The sequence below is a fragment of the Ambystoma mexicanum genome, chromosome 10 (assembly GCF_040938575.1).
Source record: "Ambystoma mexicanum isolate Mex_15411 chromosome 10, UKY_AmexF1_1, whole genome shotgun sequence".
NCBI classification, from domain to species: Eukaryota; Metazoa; Chordata; class Amphibia; order Caudata; family Ambystomatidae; genus Ambystoma; species Ambystoma mexicanum.
Genome location: NC_090932.1, coordinates 1,359,006,955 through 1,359,031,514, shown reverse-complemented (window position 1 = coordinate 1,359,031,514; position 24,560 = coordinate 1,359,006,955). Strand labels below are relative to the sequence as shown.

General features: G+C 45.4%; 1 protein-coding gene across 2 annotated transcripts in view; it reads left to right on the top strand.

Annotated features, from left to right (window-relative positions):
- SEZ6L (seizure related 6 homolog like) overlaps window positions 1-24,560 on the top strand; it is a 1,952,755-nt gene that overhangs the window by 1,238,532 nt on the left and 689,663 nt on the right. For both annotated transcript variants that reach the window (XM_069619379.1, XM_069619378.1), the window contains exon 8: window positions 14,002-14,196. In XM_069619379.1, coding sequence (XP_069475480.1) covers window positions 14,002-14,196 — 195 coding nt within the window. The remainder of the gene's footprint in view (window positions 1-14,001; window positions 14,197-24,560) is intronic.

Below are 24,560 nucleotides of genomic sequence, written 5' to 3'. Positions count from 1 at the left end.
ATAGTATGCTCCGTACGCGTATCCGCAAGTCGTCCCATCGCTTTCTGCATTGCTGTGGGTTGCGGGGTGCGGTCCCCACCGCACTTACCCGCTGTGCCACCAGGGCCCATATGGCCTTCTTGTTCGCAAGTGCCGTCCTGGTCATTTGCGTCGAGAAGACGACGGCAGCATTCTCCTGGAGGGTCTCTGTGAGCACGGTGAGTTCCTCATGGGAGAAGTGGACCTGCCGCTTGCGGTCGCACGCTTTTTTCGCAACTTTTCCCATTTTTATTGTTTTCACTAGGGTGGCTAACGGGTTGGGATGTGTCTCAGGGTAGGATTTTTGATGGTTGTGTTGGGATTCTGATTTTATAGGTGTATGGCGTGCTGTTTCCCGTTCCGGGCCCATGTTTTTACTTCCTTTTCCGTATATTTACGGTCACCGTATTTTGCGATTACCGCTCATTACGATGACCGCTATGATGGGTGGCGGAATTGCACCTAGGGCGCCGTACGACGGCGGTGAGGGGCGTTTTGGGGACATTTCCGCCATCGCGGACTTTGCACTTCCGCCATGGCGTAGTGCTCGTGCCCGATGGGTCAGAATTAGCCGCACTTTACTCCGTCGTGCAATGGCGGAAACGCTATTTACGCTATGGCGGTCAGGCCAGTTACTTTCCGCCAGGGTCGTAATGAGGGCCATTGTGATGAGATTTTGACTCCCACTGAACATTGAGGTACTTCATGTATTTCATGTCACTGTTAGGAGAGAAACATGGCTCAGGAGAGATATGAGCCATGTTTCTCCTGAGCCATGAGCTTATGAACATTCATAAGCAATGTTCAAGCTAAGGGACAATTCAGCCTGTGATTAAAACTACATGCATAATAATGGTAATGTGAACCCTCATTTTCTGTTTGGAAACATTTGTGTTTCAAACTACATATTCTCCTGTTGCATCTTTAGTTTTCCTGGGTAAATGTTTGAGATGCTTGAAAAATGATGTCTTTCCAATTAACAAAAAATCTGTATTCCTGTACAGTATTTGTAATTTTATTTTACCAATATAACATTTAGGAATGCCTACACCATAATACAATGTGATTGGAGAATAAAAAGGTCAGGAGTCTCTTAGCATCTCACATGGAAAAACTGGTGATTACTTTAATATAAAGTGTGATAACATCTCCTGCTCTTAGTCATTGTTTAAAGCAGTCGCGCATCTTACTGCTATGCAAAAGGTAAATACAAGCTGCATTCCCACAAAAATAAACATACATTGTGTTATTAACCGGTAGTATTTAGTTTATTTAATTATTTTACTTTATAACGTAATCTATTATGTAGAGACGTTGAAATATTGTGTTATCAATACCAACAGTGCAGACTGTTTCTTCTCTTTTGGATCAAAAACACACTTCAGGGTCTTTAGAGATAATACCTTGCATACCAGTGAAATCAATCTGTTTGAGCTGTGTGTGGCAGCAGGTGAGAATTCCACTCTGACATATTCATTCAGCTGCTGACCTTGCTTTGTCTGCCACAGGACGAAAGGATGAAACGAATCACTGCCTGGAGGCAGCCATAGACAACTGGTAACGGCTACTCCCAGTCACTCAGCTCCTGGCCCGACCCTTTTAACTCATGGTTTGTAGGTTGTCAATGCTGAGGGTGGGATGTCCTGCTCTCAGTATTATCCCCGGGGGAGAAACCCCCAGCCTCACAGTGTGTGCCTCTGCCTCACACCATTAACTTCAACTTCATTGTTTGAATTCTTTGTGTGGAACACGGCCAAAATCTGGTCAGCCGGCTGTCCAGAATGTCATACAGGCCTATATCTAGTGAACAATACTTGCAAGAACATCTACAAATGGCAAATCAAGCTGGATAATGGTCTTATTACTAACCACCACTGCAATGAAGTACCACCATCAAAGTGTACGAGGGGCAGTAGGGATTGGGAATGCCCTAGGGGGCAGGCGAAGGAAATGGTGAGCACCATTCACTAAGAGAAGACCAAGCGTCATTCCACAGCCCTTGCGAGGCTTTGCTGAAGTAGGAGGGGGAAGGTGGCAAATCATGAGCCCCTACATTTCTAAGAGACACCAATAGGTGTCAACAGAAGCTGGAAATCATGGACTAGCATATGCATGTAAGTAGGCATGCATGAAAGCAGTAGGGGGTGAGAGGAACAACTGGGGAGTGAGCAGGTAGTTGCTCTTCCGGGGTGCCAATAGGTTGAGGTAGAACATCCAATGGATGAAGACTATCTGCTTAGCATTTAACTCTCAAATGTCTTGGCCAAAGGAAGGTGGGGGCAGGAAATTGGGCCACAAGAAAGCTGCTGTAGATGACATGGAAGTGGCAAGGAAGATAAGAGCGGGAGGGAGTGCACAAGGTGGTTATGGCTATGAGCTAAGCCTTAGAGCCATCAGTGCTAAGGGGCAACAAAATAGGAAGGCCATGAGACGAGTTAAGTGATAGTAAAAAGGGGAATCATATAATAGGAACGGTGTCCGCAGAGGTGGTCAGATGACATCAGCAATAGTTTAGCAATCATTAGAAGCTAGCACTAGCAGCGGTACAAGGATGGTGTAACAGCATTGTCAAAGAAGTAGGAGGTAGGCCTATTAGCAGAACTCTATCCAAGCCCAAATGGGAAATCATCCAGAGGCAACACTGTGAACTATGAGGAGGCTTTGAGGGCTGTGACGATAAGCATGACCTGACTCAACTGACAGGTACACAAGCCCTCTGACATCATTTCCACAGTACAGCCCACTAGTGGAGACACCGGAGGCGGGGCTTAGTCCCCTCCTCCTACGCTACAGACACCTACTTGGGTGAGGAACAGTACAATGGACATGGAAAGTCAACCAATCCCCAAGAGAAGGGTGGTTTTCAAGACAGGAAATGGAAACAGAGGAGGGCGATCCGGCTGAGGTCACAGGTTGGAGAGGAGAATGCCCCAGATACCCACAGAAGGAAGGAGAGGAGAGAACTATGTGGAGGAGATTGCTACAACAGGTGAGGTACTGAGTTAAGAGTAAAAGAGGTTCTGCAGTCTGACTGTGTGTGGGTGGGTGGGCAATGAGTACAGATACGTGTAGGAAGTGAGTGTGATGCGATTGATACTGGTTGAAGGAAGGCCTTTGTGTGGTTAGTGGGAGGAGAGTAGTGGTAGTAGTGGGAGGAGAGCAGTGGTCGTAGTCAGAGGGTGGCTGCAGTAATGGGAGGAGGGTGATGGTAGTAGTGTACGAGAGTGGTGGAAGAAGTTGGAAAATGTTTGGGGTAATGGGTGGAGAGTGATTGTAGTGGGAGTAGAGTGGTGGTAGTGGTTGAAGGAGACTGATGGTAGTAATGGAAGGAGAGTGGTGGTTATGGTGGTAGGAGGAGAATAGTAGTGGTATTACAAGTAGGGAAGTAGTAGTGTGGAGGGGGAATAGAGAGTAGCTAGGGAGGAGACGTAAGAGAAAGGTTGGAGGCGAGAGTTGGGAGGAGTGAAAGACTGGGGAACAGAAAGGTAGTGGGTGGAGTCAGAAGGCAGGAAGAAAGAGGCAGAGTAGAAGGGCAAGGTTAGAGTCAGCGTGACTAGTCTTGGGAGGATACAACTGAGTAAGTGTAGGAAACACTCCCAGGTCTCTGTAGAACAATAAGTGGGGCTGAAGTATGGACAGTTATGAAGTTCCTGAGGGTGTCAATGAGTCTGCATTCGGGGAAACCACGTCAGCATAAGACCACAAATTGGACATTAGGGTTTACTGTTCCATAGTACTGACTAGGAGTTAGGGGAACCTGGGCTATTGTGGACATCCCATGGGAGACGGGAGAGAGGGATGGCCCTAACACCACAATCCCCCAAAACCCGTTTCCAGGCCGGAACTACATTTAAAGACATATCCACAATTGCACCAAACATCTGCTGATTTCCTATTGTAAATTGTCTATAAATGAAGTTAAGCAGGCGAAACTTTCCAAAAAGCTTTGTTAATTTGTGGACCATCTGTGACTCCAGTTATCTCCACATGTGACAGTGTGTTAAACTGTATATCAGGTATTTCTTGAAAAGAAAAGGTATTAAGTTCTTTCTGAAAATGATGAGAGATGTGGCACAACAGAGCTCAGGGGGTAGTACGTTTCAGGTACTTGGAGCACTATTTGAAATTGGAATTTCTAGGTCAAGTGTTTAATCACTGTGGAGCTCCTTGGCAGGTTATTTTGGAGATTGTAAATCCAGAGGTTTGTATTTTATGATAGCCATTTTGAAGACACGTAGGAGCTAATTTGATTAAAAAAAATGTAAATCGCACGCAGGGGACCGCTTACATTTGTACTTTCATGCAAACAAGGTCCACTTTGGACAATTGTCATCATTTGCACTCCGCTGTGCAAAAGTGAAGTTTAAAGAGACGCTCGAAGCATCTTTGTAGCTCTCTTTTGCACTCCACCGTGCAGAGTAAATTCTGTCTGCCATGTAGACCACGCAAGCAGCGTTTACAATGACTTCATAGGGCCTGGCGGTGCAGGTGTATTCCTTAGGAAATCATTGGTTTTACAAGTTGTTTTTCAAGGTGCAGGGTAGAAGGGAGGCAGCAACGTGACTCCCGTCCTGCCCCGCCCTCCGCCTTCAAAAACAGTGAAAATTCCACAGATCATGAATGGAAGCGTTAAGACAGTTATTATGTTCTTACGTCTGTTTTAACATCTTTATTTATCCTCCATGGGAAATAAGCTCCATTGTGATGGAGTGTTTTTTTAAAACTGTTGAGTGTCTGATATTGTATGGCCTGAAGCAAACTGGGTGTCCTTCATAACCGATATGCAGATCCTTCTTGCGAGGACAGCCATCGCTCATTCTAGAAATGGCAGTTGCAAATATCACTGTCCAGCTCTAGGACGATATTGTTCATGATACTTATTATGCTCAGTTGGAATTGAGCCCCATTTGTATCACGTTTTTGATGTGAAGAGCTAGGTGAAGTTCGGTGTCCAGCACAAAACCAGTGGTTTGACATTCGTGTCTAGAGTTGGAGCAAGCGCAAATCTAGGTGTGGCCTCCATCTTTGTTTAATATATATGGATAGCTGCTACTGTATGAAACCTAGACCATTGGTATAGGACTCTCAATTCTAGACCTTGACAAATATTGCCCCTGCCGAGCAATCTCTCAGCCTACAGTATGTATATCTCTCACCACCAGTGTGGACAAAGGCTGCATGCACGGACAAGCATCCACGCACAACAGAATACGGCTATGGCTAAGCCCATCCGGTCTAGCTAAACACATAGCCGTCCAGACTGAAACACCTGACGTACCTCAACACCTCCGCCACTAGCATACAGCGACCACCACCCGAAAGGAACCCGGTATAGCTGGCCTCACAAAGACTCTCTCAACAATAGCAATCTATCTCTTACCCTCAACAGCACCCACCCATGTGTCTGACCTCTCTTGGCTGCTTAGTCGAGCCTTGCCTGCCACCCAAGTCTTAGAACGGCAACATGCACGCAAGCATTTGCTAAGCTAAACACCCTAGAATTTCCAACCACATCGACTACGGTCACCAAGAGCATTCCAATGGAGGAAAAAAGCACATTGAGGCCATATAAGTGGGGAAATAGCACTACATAAATAAACAAGTACAATACAATACGATACAAGGCCGAACTCTAAGATGGCTGCACTCAGTGTTGGTATGTGGGGATTGAATTCTGCCTGAAACATCACAAGTAGTTCTGATTTCTCAGGTGTTTCTGTTTCAGGTAATGCAAGGCCATTGAGTCTTTCATTGTCCCTAGGTTTTCAGCGATATAGGGATGTTTCTTTCAATCATGAATTTGGGGAAAAGTGGAGTGTCATCTGCATTGTGATGAATACTGACGTTCATGTCACCTACCAGCTCCCCTGGTGGTTCCACGCATATGTTAAACAACATGTGCTACAGGCGGAAGACTTTGCTTCAGCATGAACTATACAGTACCCAGGCTCATGTTAATCACCATTTAAGTTATTCTGCTTTTTTATCCTATGCATTTCCCTATATCACCTGCTTTCCTCTCATTTACATTCTCTTTCATACATGCTTTCATCACACACAGACAGCCTGCATGATGATAGCATGAACAGCACAAGCAGGCAGGGCAGATTCAGTCTGTTTAAATGTGAGTGATGTGAAGAGTACTGGGACCATTGCCTCAGCTGGGCACCATTTTTCTCCAACTCCCATCCAGCCTTTCTTCATCATCTGAGATTGGGTGGCCATTTTGAAAAAAAAACCATACACATGATTGAAAATGGCTACATGAAATGTAGAGTTAACAAATGAAGTTATTATATTCAAATGCTGAGTGAAAGGCAAATGCATATATATGCGCTTAGCTTTGCTGAACACACTACACATGGTATGGTAATGTTTATTTGTAAAGCGCCTATACACTATGCAAGTGTTTCAAGGCACTCAAGGAGGGAGGGAACAGGGGAGAAAAAAAACAGTCATTCAGAGCCCTTGAGGTTCTGAACAATAACCAGTCTGTTCAGGCAGATTAAGTGCATATAATACAGTTAGCAGTGAAGATAATAACAAATAGGTATGACAACAATTCTGCAGCTTTTCCAAGAGCATAGAGGTGCCGACATGCAGCAAGGGAGGCAGGGAGCATAGGATAGATGATCTTCAAAGCATTGTACGTTCAGATCGTGCAAGTGGATGGACGTTCATGGTTTGCACAATTGTCTGTGTTATGCCACACACATGACCATTGTCTGCTCTTTATTATCAGTCACAAGAAAGTAGAATGTCACCATGAATTTGAAGTTTGCACTAGATGTATCCTCCATGAAATATGATAGACCGAAGCTAGAGGATCTCATTTCTCAATCAGGGACTAAGCACCACACAGGGAAAACCAACTTATTTTTATTGTTTTATTTTATTTCATTATTTAAAGCGCTGACCTAGCTCGAGAGCAGAAGATCATTGTACAGGGTGTGGGTAGCCAACTTTTGGCATGGCTTATTTTAACAGTAACACAGTTCTATGAGTTGCGGTCAATGCATCCATTGGGATTAGTCCTTGGTCAGGTATTTTTGAGATAACCATGTTTTGAGAGATTTACAAAATTGAAGAATTGTGGGGGCATTTCGAGAGGATAACTGAATCGAGTTCCAGGCGGTGGGTGCATGACAAGAGAAGAATTGCTTGCAAGTCCTCTCTTTGTGAACTAGTTGTGATTCCAGCAAGTTGGTCATTTTCCTGTCCGAGGAGCATGTGCCACTAGACATCTAATGTAATGTTATGTTATTGTCATTTGTAAAGTGCCTTTCCCCAATGCGCTGTAGGTTGCATGCCCACAGGGGACAGAAGTCCTGGTATAGGAAAGTCGTCAGAGAGGTTTAGATCTGTGTGTGTGCATTTTAGCCAATACAAAGGTAGGTAGGGTGGCCAAGTCCCTGCTAGCCACCCATGTCAAGCTGGGATGTGGATGGGTGCTGAGAGGTAGTTTGGGGAGCATTTGAGAACAGGAGAGAAATTATGTATGCAGCTATCATGGAGGATAGCTGCATTCTTATGACAGGGGTGTTGTGCAATGTGTCTTAATGTAGTGTATGTAGTGGGTGGGTGCTGAGAGGTAGTCTGGAGACTATGTAAGAGCAGGAGAAAACAGTTCTGTGTACAGCTAGACTGAATTTATTGAGGGGGACAGGCGCATTTTTATTGCAGGTGTGTTGTGCAATGTGTTTTTAGAGTAGGGCATGTAGTGGGTGTGTGCTGAGAGGCTGCCTGGAGAGAGAGTGCAAGCAAGAGAAACATTATGTGTGCAGCTAGAATGAATTTTATTGTGTGAGATAGCTGCATTCATATGATAGAGGTGTTGTGCAATGCTGGTGTGCTACTTGTGAATGCTTTGTAGAATTCCTTTTTTTTTAAACATTTTTGACAACGCCCAGTCCCGGGGGTATCACAGCATTAGTACATCATAATAGTGCAGAAAATAGGTACAGAATGGTCATTAAAGCAGAAGTACATAGCATGGTCTGGTTGTTACTGGTATTTGTCAAACTACCAGGTTTTAGTACGTCTTTTAAAGGAAGGGAATGATTGCTCATTACGAATGTGCACTGACAGAGCATTCCAGAGAGTGGGCGCCGATGATGATACATGTAGCCTTGAACATTATCCTGGCCTGAAAAGGAAGCCAATGTAGGTTGCATAAAATGGCAGTGATTCAGCCAAATTTCAATGCGCCCTTAATAATACGTGTTCAGCCTTTAAGGAAGTCAAGTGAGTGGCTGTAAGCCCTGTCGGGAGGGCATTTCCCCCATCGATGTGCAAGACCACAATGCCCTGCACTGTGGTCCGGACGTCCTGCAACAGGATGAAGGGTTTAATTTTGCAAAGGGTGGAGATTTGGAGCCAGGCCGTTTTGGCCTTCTTGGCTATGTGTTTCTGGAAGGGTCGGGTTGCTATACAAATAAACAATTCAATTCAATACAACAGACTGCTGTCAATGGTGAAGCCTAAGGATTTTGTTGAATCTGAGAGTTGAGGATCAAATCCTTCTAGGTACAAATCATTGAGCCTCGAAGAATATATTACCAATACTTTGTTATTCTTTAATAACAGCAGGATGCAATATCATATCAAAAGAACTTTAACATTTATTTTGTTTATTGCTTCATGAACAAACCTATACTGTCCAGAAATGTACAAACAAATACAGTGGGAAGAATTGAGACATCAACCTAACAGTCAAGTGATACCTTCCTGGGTGAACAAGAGGCACTCTTGTTAAAAGATATAGCAGTGGCATCTGGTGAAGTGATTGAGAATCTGCACTCTGACAAGTTACGGGTCCATTAAGAGCATAGTGGTAATTGGAAAAAAGAAATGGTAGTCTAAATAATGCCTGTTTTACTACCATTTCCTATTATGAATATTAAGCTACGTGGTCCATGCCTAAAGAGGTCATTATCACATGAGTATAGATTAAAATACCTACTAATAATCTGGGAATTCGAAAAGGGGGATTTGTTCAAATGGGCATCATTTTTCAAATTTTGTTTGGTCAAAGTAATCCTATGTAACAGTACATGCAATCACTTGTGCCAAAAAAGTGTGCATGTCAATCCACAAAGGGTTCCTGAATGCTTGTATCTTAGATATAAACCTTCAGGTGCTCATATTCACTCGTGTTGTGAATTTATGTCGATAAGGGGACATTTCTGCGCATTTCAATGTACATCCCAACTTCACAAATGGAATACACTTTGAAATGTACAAAATGAAAGAAAATCCTCTCGGTGAAATTGCAAACCATGAGAGGTCAATTTCTAAACCTTTCATGAATATTCTTTGAAGTGGATAACCGCTGCTCTTCCGCTTCCCTTTCTAGCCTTCAAACAATAGTTTTTACAGTATGTTGCATGTTGTGTTGGGGCTGCACTCCTGACACTAGAGTATGCAAGGAATTCGGCCAGTATATCATTTGCACTGCTGTCCAGACGCGCCCCTGAAATGTGCAGTTTTGAGAATAGGGTGACCTGCGCAAGCCGGTAAGATAGCTCAGCGGGTTGAGCGCACACTGCTGCGATCTGAGCGTGATCTGCAGGTCGCAGATTTGAAACCCGGCAAGACCAACTCAGCCTTTCATCCTTCCGAGGTCGATAAATGAGTACCAATTTCAGTTGGGTAATATTGTATGTATGTGTTCTGTAAAGCACTTTGGATTAAGGCGCTATATAAATAACACATCATTATCATTTCTGTAAATGAAAATAGCACATCTTCTGTGCTTTTTCTTTTTTTTTTTGCGTTTATTTTTGAGAATCTGGTCCAATGTCTTTTCTCCCACAAAGCGGGTCTGAATGTGAGCACCTTTGATGATCATATTTTCATCCTTGTTGTGTATGGAAATGCACAATACACAGAAGGGTCATCAGCGACCCTTCGGTTTATTTCATTCCATGCGGTAGTAGTGTTGTAAAACATTGCTGCTCCATATACATTCCAACTCCTTAAAACAGTGTTGCAACTGCCCAAAGAATCTGCCTTAGTGGAGGTAAAGTCTGCCAGTCTAATATGTGGTAAGAGTAATTCCTGCATGCAATGATACTAGCATAATTACCTCTGAATTCTTAGTGAGCACCTTAGTCTTCTTAACTGTCACAATATTATATATATTATTCTCTAAGGATATCAGCTTATTGGATGGCTGAACATGCAAAATGCACTGCTTCCCCTTGCAGCCCTTCTTCTGAAATTCTGTGATGTTCATGTTTTGGGGAGAATAAACCTTGTCTTCAGAAAGTAGATATGCTCACATCAAGCCCTGAGATTGTCCAAAGAAGTATATATGCTTCATGGTTACAAACACTTTAATATTAGGTTTGTTACTACAGTAAGTATTGTAAGCCCAGTATGCATTGTTTACTTAATGATTCAAGCAGTTAAAATTTTATGTCTCAAAATGTTCTACTATTTTAATCAAAGCAACCAGGATCCCTCGTCAGATCAGTTTGATACTTTCCCCTTTCTCATAGGGGCATACAATAGGAGTGTCCCGGACTATTCAACTTAGTAAAATAACCTTCTTTTAGGAAATAATGTATCTGTTTATTTTACATTTTGATAATGTGCTTGGCACAGTAAGATAAGTGTAGCATTAATTTTCAAAATGCAAATATAATGAATTGCTATTTGTATAGCGCTTTTGCTAAAGTGCTGTACACATATTTACATTACATGCCATTATCACCCAAAGAAGTTTGTACTCCTTTGTTGACTGTGGAAGGATGAAAGACAGAGTTGCCCCAGCCCAGATTTGAACTTCCAACCTGCAGATCACACACACATATGTGGCATCTGTTGGTCATTCTACAAAATTGTTCACAAAAGTATGTCTGTTTGTACTGTTCTTCCTGTTAACTCGATTTTTCAAAGCCAAAAATATTTAATATGGTGTAGCCAAGATAGACACTTAGTGGCGTGACTGTGTGTTGCCTTTTGTTACTTCCTGAGAAAGAACACACAACTTCAAAGAGAATATTAACTTCTAGCTTACCCACCTATACAGTTTGTCGACCCTTCATTTTGGATATTGAGTGGTCTGTGATATAGTAGGGTAGTCACACTAACAAAAGACAAGAATCACAGACTACACCTTTCTCCTTTTTATTCGTTGCTCTAGACCAATATTAGCTCATATTTTTGGCACTCGTTCACAAACAAAAGACGGCCTCATACCTAAATGTTTTTACATGCAAAGCTCTCACTTTTCTATGCATTTCATGGACACCTCCTGTGTGAAGGGTGTTTTTTGCTAAAACATAAATCACATTATACATTGCATTATAAGGTTCATCAACTCATTACATTCAGCACGGGTGAGCGTAAGGTACACTCCTTTCTCCTTGTACCCAAGACTTCATCTATCAACCAAGCACAGTTATTACAGATGTTCAATAAATTCACGAACGTCTCTTGTCAGAGAAGTAAACAGCGAAACAACTACAGAAATCACAGTAGTATTTCCTCTATTCTCTCAGTCAGGGACAGTATATTTTGATATAATCTTTCTACTCATGTGGGTTCTTATTATACACAGTGTTGTCCTCTGTTTCCGTCCTTTCACTGCATTTCTTAATCTGTGTTGGATGCCTAATGTTCGTTACCCCAATATCTTTTCACCAAATGGATGTACAAATGATGTTATGTCGACGTTCTGCGTTTCAGCCTATTGATCAAAAGATAACCCCACCCACAAAAAGGTTTCTCCCATAATTTGCATAAGGCCTTCGTCAGGACAAACGTTCATTACTCTTTCACTGATCCTCAATCTTCTAACCCTAGTGTCACCCGAATATATTATAAAATAATAAAATAAAACATCACAGATTTAGGACCCATTCTTGTGTTCATTGACACTCACTTTACCAACAAAGCTAACTGGTCTTGACTACTGACCTTGTTCAGTAGTCTAACAGGGAAAGACTTTTCATTCATTTGTCGCTTTTGCAATTAGCGTTCTTCCTGCAAATAAATCACAGGTGCATGGACATAAGGGTATTCTTCCCAAACTTATCATGTATACGTAATTTAGCATGTTGTAAACTGTACCTCTATCATAAAAGCGCTGTGTTCATATGCCTACTTTTCCTCGAGTGCTGACTCTGTCTCCTATATGGAGTGCACTAGTGGCTAGACACACTTTAGCACTGCCTCGTGTTAAGTCACATGGGTCTGTGCCTGTAAGATAAATGATAAATGGTTTGATTGTTGAGTATGCTGCTCATCCGCTGTATTTTTCATGGCTGTATTAATCACTTCTGTTTTTAGACGTACATCAGGCGAATGCCGAGCACTCTATAACATCACCACCCCTGTTAATTACACGATTTACAGCAGCATCATAGGACATGCACTGTCTTCAACTGGCGTGCTGTGTGCTACCTCGCCATACGGAGTGTGCAGTCATTAAGTGCTGTCATATTGACCGTTGTATTGCCGGCCGGATATCTAAGAAGCCTCTTATCACTCTTACCGTTTTCGCGATCGGCATGGCTCCTTCACTACACCCTGGAGTTGGTGTCTTCTCTCGCGTCTATTCCTTCTCTGTTTCTAAGTAAACACGCCCCCATTTGTTTTACCAAATAGCAAACATAGACAGAGGACTAGGCTCCTTTCCGGTTGGAGCCATGACTGAACTAGTAAATGGCTTACCCTACGAACCTAGTTTTGTATGAGAGTTCTTGCAGATTACGCTGTCTGCCAACGCAATGCATCTTGGACTTTTGTTTGTGAACATGAGTGTCAACAAATATAGGCTAATATTTGTATAGAGCAATGAAAAGGGGGTAGTCTGTGATTCTTGTCTTTTGTTAGTGTGACTACCCTTCTAGCTAACATACATGCCTTCCATTCAGGATTTTCAATGTCTGAAAAATTGGAAGTTCCTTATCTTAGGAAATGCAATATCATTGGCTTCAAACCCTTCCTTTCACCCGTCACTGGCTTTTATGCTACCACATCCTTCTGTATGTCACTAATCTGCTATCATCTGGTTCCTGAATACTCAGGACATGCTTTTCTTTGTCAGTATCAATTTATGTTCAGAATGAGTTTTAATGTATGTCCTGTAGTCCTTGCTTCATACCCAGTTCTGGCATGTCCTTGCCATTTGAAGACAGTAAGGGGCACATAGAAATGGCGATGAATAGGGGTTCTGATATTATAGAAAGTGCAAACTGCAAAAGGGCAACACATATACTATTTCAAGACATTTTTGGACAGGGTCAATGTTTGCCATAGTTCTAGCAGTAGCGCCTAATGTGTACTTGTGCAGAAAGGCACTGAAAGAATATCTTTGATTGCACTAAGGCAACCATTGCTCGTCTGCTATTTGTGCTTACAACAGTGCAAAATGCATGTAATATGGCCTTTGATGTCCCTTCCTGAAAAGACAGCGTTGTGCTTTCTAAACATAGGTGTCATATGGCACTCACAATATCATACATGTTAGAGGTGAAGGTAAAACATCATCTCCATATACATGTCCGAATAGTGTTGCCTGTCCCAGGGCACAGAGTGAGCTCAATAATTAATAACTGTGGTTAGGAAAAGTTGGACATAGGCAATTAAGATTTGCATAAGGCATGGGTACATTGAATAGCGTACAGAGTGAATACTCCATTGTATGTCCAATGTAATGATAATATGATTGCTTATGTGCACACAGAATACACATTGGTGTGCAAAATCGAACGTCGTAGGATTAGTGAATGCAAGACTCAATATATATTCAAAATGATGTCGAAGGTGAAACCGACAACGTTTCATCTGTAATGCCATCAGTAAAAGCAATGACACCTAGGTTTTGTTGTTTTACGTCTTAATATCTACATTTCAAGACTTTTTTTCTTTTAGGTTTAAAAAGTGACATTATTTGAACTGGAATTTTATTAATGATAATGTCATATTTTTCCATTGTAAAATGTTTAAAAGCCCTTGTCATTATTCTTTCAGCTTTTGAACGTGGCCATTGTTATGAACCCTACATACAAAATGGGAACTTCACCACATCAGATACAACCTACAACATAGGAACAACTGTTGAGTTCACCTGTGACCCTGGTCACTCCTTGGAACAGGGCCCCGCAGTTATCGAGTGCATCAACATGAGAGGCCCATACTGGAATGACACAGAGCCTTTGTGCAGAGGTAGGTTACTGTAGGACCGCTTGTAATATGTTCAGAAGGGGCCAATGGGGAAAAGTGATAATTGCCTTTGTTTCCAGTTTCAACCGGCCCTATCGGAAAAATCAGACATTTTTCAATGGGACCGTTGTCAATGTGGAGCAGTTTAATGGCAGGGAGCGGAGTCAGTCACTGCTCTACCGCTGGTCAGTGAACTGTAGCCCTTTTTCGATGGTTGCAATGACCACCTGTTGCACAGGATAACTTATAAAAGCATATTCATATGCTCTATTTTTTGCACTAGTGCACAATTTATGTAATTGGACTGAATGTCAGTGGAACCGCTGGAAAATTGAGCAATACATTGGAATCTTGATGTGAGGAAAGGCATTCTCGCTGAATTGCATTTATGCACTTGATGAAGAGAGCATTGATATAGATGTGGTTCACCACTGAGAGCTAATGCAAGTTTGACAGCACAAAGGAGATATCTTTGAGTAATTATATTTGTACTTGGGATTATGTAGTGTAAATCTAGCTACAAAGTAACTAAGCGCTGAATGTTTCATTTGGGTTAACCAAGGTCGGTGGAAGGTTGGGATGCATGTTTAGTAGCATGGCTATCCCATACTACAGGCATTGTATATATCTGGAGAAGATGGTCTTAAGTGCCCAAGGTATTGCCTGAATGGCTAGGTCTTACATATCTTCCTGAACTGCAGGAACATTGGAGTAGCACCGTTTGAAACCTGGATGGTGCACCGTTATGGTCTGCCTACTAGAGGCGCTCATCCCACATGATCCTTTGAGTTTTGCAGCTAGGTAGGCTGATGCTTGGGCTGTGGTTGCCTTAATTGTGATACAGTCCATTTGGAAGAGTATATTTGCTGGTAAGGCTAGACAGTGTAATTCTCTTACGATGGGAGCAATGTGGTCAATGTTGCTAGTTCTCATAATGTGGCATGCAGTTGTCTACTGAGCAGCCCTTAAATGGGGCAGGTGGTGGGCAGGATGACGGTTAGGAGGGCACTGCCTCCATCCTGGTGTGAGATTACCAGGGCTTGGACTGTGGTTTTGAAATCCTCAGGTGGGAGGAAGGGTTTTAGCTTCAGAAGTATTAAAAAGTTGGTACCTGGTGGTTTGGGCTTTTTTGTTAATATGTTGCTGCAAGAAACAATTCTGGCAATAATGAACTTGAGTGATCTGGCGTATGAAGCCATCTACGGTGTCAATCAATCAAGATCAATTTTGGCTGGCCTCCTGCTCATATGGATGCCCTAGTAGGATTAATTTCCATTTAGCTGGGAATGGGTTTCAGGTAGGTGTCATCTAAGCTTGGATGGAGGAAAGGCATTTTCTGTGGCGTGAAATATCTCAAGGACAATGCACTTTGAGGTATATTTTAACATTGTCAGTGTTTTTTTGAAGTGAGATATTAGGGTCAGTGAGAGATGAGACAGGTGGTTCCATATTAAGATTGAAGATCACTCGGGAGAGTATTACTCCCTGTGGAGCGCTGCTGGTGACTTAGTGGTGGTTGGATCTGAAGATGCCCATCTGGACTGCTTGGGATCCATTCTGAGAGGTAGGAGGTGAACCAGTTGAGGACTGTCAGCCTCATCACACATTGGGCAGTGTGGTAAAATGTGGTGGTAATGCCATGGTAATTATGTTACCACCGCATTACCACATTGCCCAACTACTAAGAGCTGTAGGTAAATCTGCCACCTTTCCACCCAAAAAAAGGCAACATCTATGGACTCCAATTAATGGGGTCTAGCACCGCCTACCACAACTTGTAATCCGGCAGTATTTCTGCCGGACCAAGTGGCGGTAGCAGTAATTCCATTTGGTGGTATGTCAGCAGATTTACCACCGAGATAAAACCAAACTCATGATGAGGACGTGTGTCTGTGAACCCCATTCTATCTGTGAATAGCCTTGTAACTGTGAAGTGGTTCTCTGTGTTACCCACAGCAGAGAGATCACGAAGGACCAAGAGAAGGAGTCACCTTTAGCCATGATTTGGAGAGCAACTTTATTGACCTGGATGGTGGCAGTTGCCATGCTACCTCTAAGCTCAGATGATGGCAGGCCATGTTGGTTAACATGATCATGGGGTAGGTTGGCAGTTGTCTTCCCAATGTTTTTACCAATTATTGCAAGGGTAGTCAGCCTGGTCGTCTGGGTCTAGAGTGGGTTTTCTGAGCAGCTGGCAGATTAATACATTTTTTACGGTGCTTTTTATCGTCAGGGGGTAAGTCACGTCCAATTGGGATGTATATCAATAATAAAAAAAGCGAGTATGTTAGCATTTACATGACACTATTACCTATTATAGAACAATCCTGTGCATCCCAACTAGAACCAAGATTGAAAAGTATTTGTGTAAGAAAACCTATCATGATCCAGGAATATAATTGCAAATCAACAGTTAAGTAGACTCTGCTAATATACTAATTTGCCGTTTTGTTTGTCTCCCTTTCCTTCTATTTTGCAATTGCCTAGTATTTGGTATATACATAGACGATGCACATGTTTGAATCACGATTGGAAAGGGTATGATTTTATTAATAACATAAATGGTAAACCTTGACAAAGCTGAGATGGCAAAACACTAGGCACATGTAACAGTGTTGGGTTGTTTGTTAAGACACATTTAACTGTGAATAATAAGAGTTGATTGTAAGGACACCTTGAATGATAAAAGTCCCATCACTCTTATATAGAGGTCATCCAGAAAAATGCATACAATAATAATTAGCTGATGAGCGCCCAGTGGTTACATTTCACCACATAGGGCCTCATTACGACCCTGGCGGAAATGGAAAAATGATGGCGGAAATGCAATACCGCCATCGAACACCGCTCGTTGCGATTATGACCCGTCACCGTAAAGTACGATGCCATTAGCGACACCGCAGTGAACGGCAACGCTAACTGCACCAAGTACGCGCACGCGCGCCTTGCAAAACCGGAATCACCGCCATGGCGCAACGGTACGCGAATTCTGACCCTAGCGGACATGTACTGAACGCCATCAAGCACGTCGTAAAGTACCATTCCGCCATGGCGAGAAATACGGCATCGTGAACCAACCGTAAATGGCCCACTGAGTGCCTGTACTCCACTCCCTGGCCACATTGCACAACTCCTGGCAGGCGCAATGTACTCACACTATGCAACCAGTGAAATCTACAAATCACCCATGCATGCCAACGTAGAAATGCATGCAGGGGCTCAAAGCGCCCCGTGAGTGGGCATCCATGTACGGCATGTCACCATAGCCGTACTGATGCAGCACAGGCATGTGAAGGTACAATACATCAAAATGAAAATCAAGAACACATGACACAAAACAACAGTAGTCCCCCATCGCTTGCCACCAGCGCAAGGCAACATCCAAAACAGCATCCTGAGGGGGATTGCACCAGCCCTGTACTCTTGCCAGTAAACAAACCAACCATCAGCAGAAGCATGTACCACACAAGTTGGCAGAGTGACTGAGCAGCCAGGCTCATCCCAAGAGGGGCCGATGGGAGCTGCAGGGCACAGATGGCATGAATACAGAAGCTATTCCAATGGACATGACCCCAGTCCCCCTCCAACAAACGCACGCAAACACAGGCACCTGTGACCAGCCACATTCTGAACATCCCATCATTCCACCAATCGACCTGGCTGACAGGCACCAGTCGGCCAAAAGCCAATCCCCCGCCCCTGAACAGCACATCATGTAAACAGTCACAATGGCAGCCCCTATCCGTGACCATACTGTGCTACGTAGGCAAACGCGGCCAGTACTGTACCACACAACTCAACTCAGAAGGCGGAACACAATGCAGATCATCTCGCAATACATACCGCCACAAATCGAAAATCGCCACATCACCTGCAAAGAATAACGCAACACGACAAATATCGGAATACAATTTAAATGCACATCCAAATGACAAAGGCCCCACAGCAATTTGCAAAATAACACCAAAACATCCATCACCACCGAGGGCTGCATCTGCAATAATTGACCAGCTTCCACTTGTGTGACGCCCTGTACCATCATGGCACACAGGGCCTACATCAACGTTCCAAAAGGCAACATGGAAGCGGCAAGAACCGCAGGTCCGTCCCATGAGGCAGGCACTAGTCGAGCTGAAAGGCCGAAATGTTGCACCTAGCCACCAGTACAGCGTAAGGGCATGTGGCCCATTGGCGATCGTCCCATAAGATCGAAATGGTGCTCCACTGATTCACCCGAAGCTGCAGGTGTCGATAGTAAAACCCATCTGGAGGAGTGGCGTAGAGATGGCATCTGCAATAGGGCAGGAGATACCTGTCACCCAAAAGAAACACAAATTAACCGATTGCATTACGGGACTCATGATGCATTACAATCTTCATTCAACACACCAAATCCACACCCATATGCATGCTAGCCCACTCCAAAGGAATATACACACCCCTAAATCAGTATCGATTCATAACGAAATCAATCGAGGTAAATACACCATTGGCAACGTCGGTTACTGTGCATGCGTCCGTCAAGATAGAACCCATGACATGGGATTAGTAACGTGCCTAGACACAAGTGTATGAAGGCGCGTCGAGACAGGGAGGATCCGACAAGGGCAGATAGACGTAAGTCCCACTATGGCAGCCTTGCATCACATAGCGCAGGGGAAGGGGAGTGATTCCAAAAACCCATGTACATGGCAGACCCTAAATGGAATCATCTGTCCATGCATCCATTCATCATTCCCTCATCCCGCAATGAAAACGCATGAATATACACTCACATAATATGCGAAACTTCCATCGCGTCTGTGCGTAATGCAGTCTGCAAAAACCACTGTGCTCCTGGCCGGATCTGTAGTGTTGTGAAGCAAGATGGATTTGGGAACGTCCTGCCTTATCGTCCACTACGCTATTGCGCATCCCATTCAATTCATATCATTCATTGCTTGCTCGTTATGGGCCATGTCCCAAGGACATTCTACAATAGAACGTTACATTTCCAGCCAGACCTGTGGGCGTATCCTCGCCGCTACTTCAAAACCAAAAATGCTGGCCTTCGAATTCCTCACTTGCAACATTACGTCGAAAAGGCTTCTGTGAACGCTTGCATTCACAATTACATCAATGTAGTGCGGCTGTGTGTCATAATGCTAACTGGCTGCAATCACAAATGGGACGCCACGCCCGTCGGTGAAGTACGTTACTGTGCTGCATGAGGGTCGGCCATCGATCGAGCCCTACATACCACTGACTCTTCACAGGTATGTAAGCGGCTGCAATTATAGCATGTGTAACAATGGGAGCATAGCATGAAAATCAGTCAAAGTACATCACACTGCCATCGGGATTTGATACATGATTCCAATCCCAAGATGCCATGCGGCCAAATGCAGCCTTACGTGCGGGACGTGCTCGGCCAGAAGGGATTGCATCTGCCACAGATTCATTCAATCAGCACAGCTGGAGGCCATACAGGCCGACAGCACATATATAGCAGACCCAAACCCCTCCCACAACCACTCCCACTCCAAAATGCTACCGGCAGGACTAGCGATGTTGGGCCTGGGGGACCAGATAGCACTGCAAGTGCTACTACTACAAGAAGACGACGAACAACAACAGGTACAACAACCGGGCGCACAGGGGAGACGGAGGAGAAGGAGGAGGAGGAGGGCAAGGCAGGGTCAGCAAGGCCCACAAGCACTGCCACTACCAACACGCAGGCGGCCCGCAATCCCACGCCTCCGAGCTGATCCGTTCAACCTCACTGCTGAGCAGATCCACACCCTCTACCGTTTGGACCGGGACACCATAATCGCCATTGTGGACATGACACATGCTGACCTCGTGAGCATGATAGATAGCCCAACCGCCATCCCACCCCTACTGAAGGTGGTGTCTGTACTCCACTTCCTGGCCACAGGCACCTACCAGCACACAGTGGGACAGTTGCATGGCATTTCTCAGCCACTGTTCTCACGGACACTCTTCCAAGTGCACGATGCCCTCCTGAAGCACGCCGACGACCACATCACACTACCACGCACGTACCAGGAGATTACCAACGCAAAAGTGGGATTCCATGCACTTGGCGGCATCCCGGGTTGCATTGGTGCCATCGACTGCACCCATGTTGAATTGGTTGTCCCACATGCCATGGAGGTCCAGTACCGCAACCGGAAACAATTTCATTCAATCAATGTGCAAATGGTGTGTGACTCCAACAAGATCTTTACGCATTGTTGTGCCAGATTTCCAGGATCTACCCATGATTCTATGGTCCTGAGGAACACAAGAATACCACGCTACATGGAGCGACACGCAGGGCACAGATCCTGGCTACTCGGTGAGTCTCATTCCATGCATGACATCGTGGCCCATTTGATGCGTCAATGACCTTGCAGGAGGGGGGGGGGGCTACTTAGCACTATCATTCCACTGACACCCTTTATTCGTCTCATACAGGTGATGCCGGGTATCCACTGAAGAGATGGCTCCTTACACCAATCCGGAACCCACAGAACGAGCATGAGGAGGACTACAACCATGCCCACTCACGTACCCGTGTGGTCATTGAACAGGCATTCGGCCTACTGAAGGCTCGTTTCCGCAGCCTCAGCAGGTCTGGCGGGGCACTCATGTACAGCCATGAGAAGGTTTCTAAGATGGTCATGGCATGTGTCATGCTGCACAACATGTGCATACGTAGGAATGTGCCCATGCCCCCTGACGCTGTACTGCATGCACCTGAAGATGATGATGATGATGAGGGTGGGGATGTGGAGGCACCTCAAGGAGTCCATGAGGCACAGGATGCACGTGCAATCCGACAGAGCATCATAGATGCATGCTTCTAGCAACCACGCATGGTGCCTATTACACGGAAAGGGGACCTGTGGCACTGTGTGTGTGTAGTACAGGCACATTGTGGACTGTACGCCTATGAAGGCCTCGTACGCAAATATCAATGTCCACACATGTCATTGGATGATAATGAGGTGCTGTATTGTTAATGTGATTTGATTTATACACCCTATGGACCCGCCACCCAGTGAAGCCCAACACACCCCCTCCACCCTACTACCTCCCCCCCCAACACCAGTGTCCAAATATGCATGCTGTCCGTGGGTAGACGCTATTGCAAGCCCCCTCTACGGGTATCAGGGGCACCCCTGCCCGTGGAGCGCAGGTTCCTGCCAGATCTGCGTTGGGGGCTGCCCTGGACGGAACTTGCCACGGATGATGTCTCTGCCTGCTCGCGTCCATGCATGTCTCTGAGGGTTTGTGAGAGCTCCGAGAGCACACGGCGCACAGCAGCAAGTTCAGCACAAACGTCTTTGGACGTCGCATGCAGTTCCCCCCTCAGGCTCTCGGTGCTTTTCTCCATTTGTGCTCTCAGGCTCTCGGTGCTTTTCTCCATTTGTGCTCTCAGGCTCTCGGTGCTTCTCTCCATTTCTCCCCTGAGGCTCTCACTACTTTTCTCTATTTGTGCCCTGAGTGTCTCGGTGGATGTTTCCATGGCTGCCCTGGAACCCCCGCATTCATTTGCATGGTCCTTGAGTAGCGTGGACACTTCCTGCTGTTGCTCGATCAGCAGGTCGAGGGACTGTTGCCTCTGCTGGGCCATGGACATTTGCGGTGGTGTGACAGGGGGGCTGCTCAACACATGTTGCCTTGGCACAGGACTTGTGGGGGTTGGCCAGTCGTCGTCTTCAGGGTGCCCCTGCGTGGTTTCGTCATGGTGTAGGGGATGGAACATGCAGGGGGATTGGGAAAGGTCATGGATGGTACCTACGTCGCCAGCACTGTTTTCCGTGTCGGAGCATGCTGGCATGACAGCTGTGTCACCTATGGTGCTGCTACCACCAGAGGCAGTGCCATCAGATACGTTCTTTGGGGGGACCTGTGGTGCTGGGGTTGTGGACTTGCTGGCTGCTGGGGTGCCTGTTGCAGTCCCCTCCAGTGTGCTGCCACTTGATTCCTGCTGCTGCCGTGTCTTGATCCTTGCACCTGAGGTGGAGGCTCTTGGGACGTTGGTCCTGGCCCTCTTTGCAGGCGTGCTGGTAGGGGTGTCCTGCAGCTCGTCGTTGGTATCGGACCCTGTGGTGGAGTAAAGAGGGGCGAGCGTTAGTTATGGGTCTGTCGGATTTGGAATGGCAACGTATCAAATGCATTGGGGTGGTACATGAGGCTGATTTGGGACTGGGCCTTGGAGGTGGTCTCATTTTCGTGTGGATTGAGGATGCATTCATTTGGCTGCCTGCAGTTAGGGGGTGCATGCTGCACATGTAGGGGTTGTTTATGGCATCTTGATTGATTTCTTTATTCATTCTGACTTTTAGAGGGCGCTGTCAGGGCAGAGTATGTATTGCACTATGGGGTCACATGGTACTGCACATGTTCGTGTTTTGTGGATTTCGCATTGTTTCTCTTGGCCAACCTACCTGATTCTCCGGATGTCGGCACTCCTTTCTCCATCCCTCCGACTCCCTCTATGCTCTCCATTCCTATGGTGGAGGCGCAGATATCCTCCCAGGGGGTCAACTTGATGGGCGACTCTGAACCCCCCCCGGTAGCTGTGGCGATGTTCCTGTTCGCAGAAAGTATGCTGCGTACGCGGATCCGCAGGTCGTCCCACCGCTTGCGACATTGCTGTGGCGTGCGGGGTGTTGTCCCCACCGCACTTACGCGCTGTGCCACCAGGGCCCATATGGCCTTCTTGTTGGCAAGGGCCGTCCTGGTCATTTGACTGGAGAAGACGACGGCGGCATTTTCCTGGAGGGTCTCGGTGAGCACGGTCAGTTCCTCTCGGGAGAAGTGTACCTGCCGCTTGCGATCACACGCTTTCTTGGCTACCTTTCCCATATTTATTTTTTTAACTGGGGTTGCTAACGGGTTGGGATGTGTGTCAGGGTCGGATTTTTAATGGTTGTGTTGGGATTCGGATTTTATAGTTGTGCGGCGTGCTGTTTCCCGTTCCGGCCACATGCTTTTACTTCCGTTTCCGTATATTTACGGTGCCCGTAATTTGCGGTGCCCGCTCGTTACGGTGACCGCTCATTACGGTGACCGCTAAGATGGGTGGCGGTATTGCACCTGGTGCAGCGTACGGCGGCGGTAAGGGCCGTTTTGGGGTCATTTCCGCCATCGCAGCCTTTCGGATTCCGCCATGGCGTAATGCTCGTGCCCGATGGGTCGTAATTAGCCGCACTTTGCTCCTTCGTGCAATGGCGGAAACGCTATTTACGCTGTTGCGGTCCGGTCAGTCACTTTCCGCCAGGGTCGTAATGAGGCCCATAGTCTTTTTATAGTTAAAAAGAATGACAAGGGGAAAAGAAAAACAGGACCTTATGTAAGAACCGTTTGGGAGGAAACGCGGGAGCAGACAGAGCTGGTCACATGGCCAGCTGACACTCCTCTAAGCTTGATTGAAGAGCACTGCAAGAGTGGAGGAAAATAAACAAATCCTTGCGTCATCACATTTTAGTGTGAAAGCAAAAGAAGATGCAGCTCCTCACATGACCATGGACACTCCTTAGAGCCTAGAGGAAGAGCACTGCAAGGCAGGGGAACAAAAAAGTCACTAACTAATCACTGTGTGGCACGAAAATATGGAGGAGGTGAACTGGTCACATGATTAGTGACGCCTCTCTGAGCATGGTGGACAGGCTCTTCAAGGGAGGGAAAAAACAAGAACTTAAATCATCACTCTTTGGTGGGAAATGCTGGAGGAGGTGTAGCTGGTCAAATAACCAAGTACACTCCTCTGAGCCTAGTCTCAGGGCACCACTACAGAAGGAAAAAAACAATCCCTTAAGCTGTCACTGTTTAGTGGGAAATGCTAGAGGCATTGCAGATGGTCCCATGACAAGGGACATTCCTCTGAGCCTGGTGGAGATCACTGCAAGGGAGGGCAAAAGAAACAAGCTATTACCTAAGCACCAGGTGGGGGAAATCTAGAGACAACACACCTGGTCACATAACTATGGGACACTCCAAGAGAGGAGAAAAACAAACCCGTAAGTGATCCAAGTGTGTCTAGAAAAGCCAAAGATGGGGTAGCTGGATACATCACCATGGACTCTCCTTTGAGCTTGGAGGAAAAGCACTGGAAGGTAGAGAACAAAATAAACTGCTAAATAGTCACCATTTGGCAGTAAAAGCTGCAGGAGACAGAGCTATTCACATGACATAGGACACTGCTTGGAGCATGGTGGAAGAGTACTACAAGGGAATGAAAGAAACCAAAAACTTAAGTAGGCACCATTGAACAGTATCAGCTGGAGGAGGTGGGGCTGGTCATATGATCAGTGACTCTCTTTTGAGCACAGTAAAAGAACAATGAAAGAGAGGCAGGGAAACAAACCAAACCC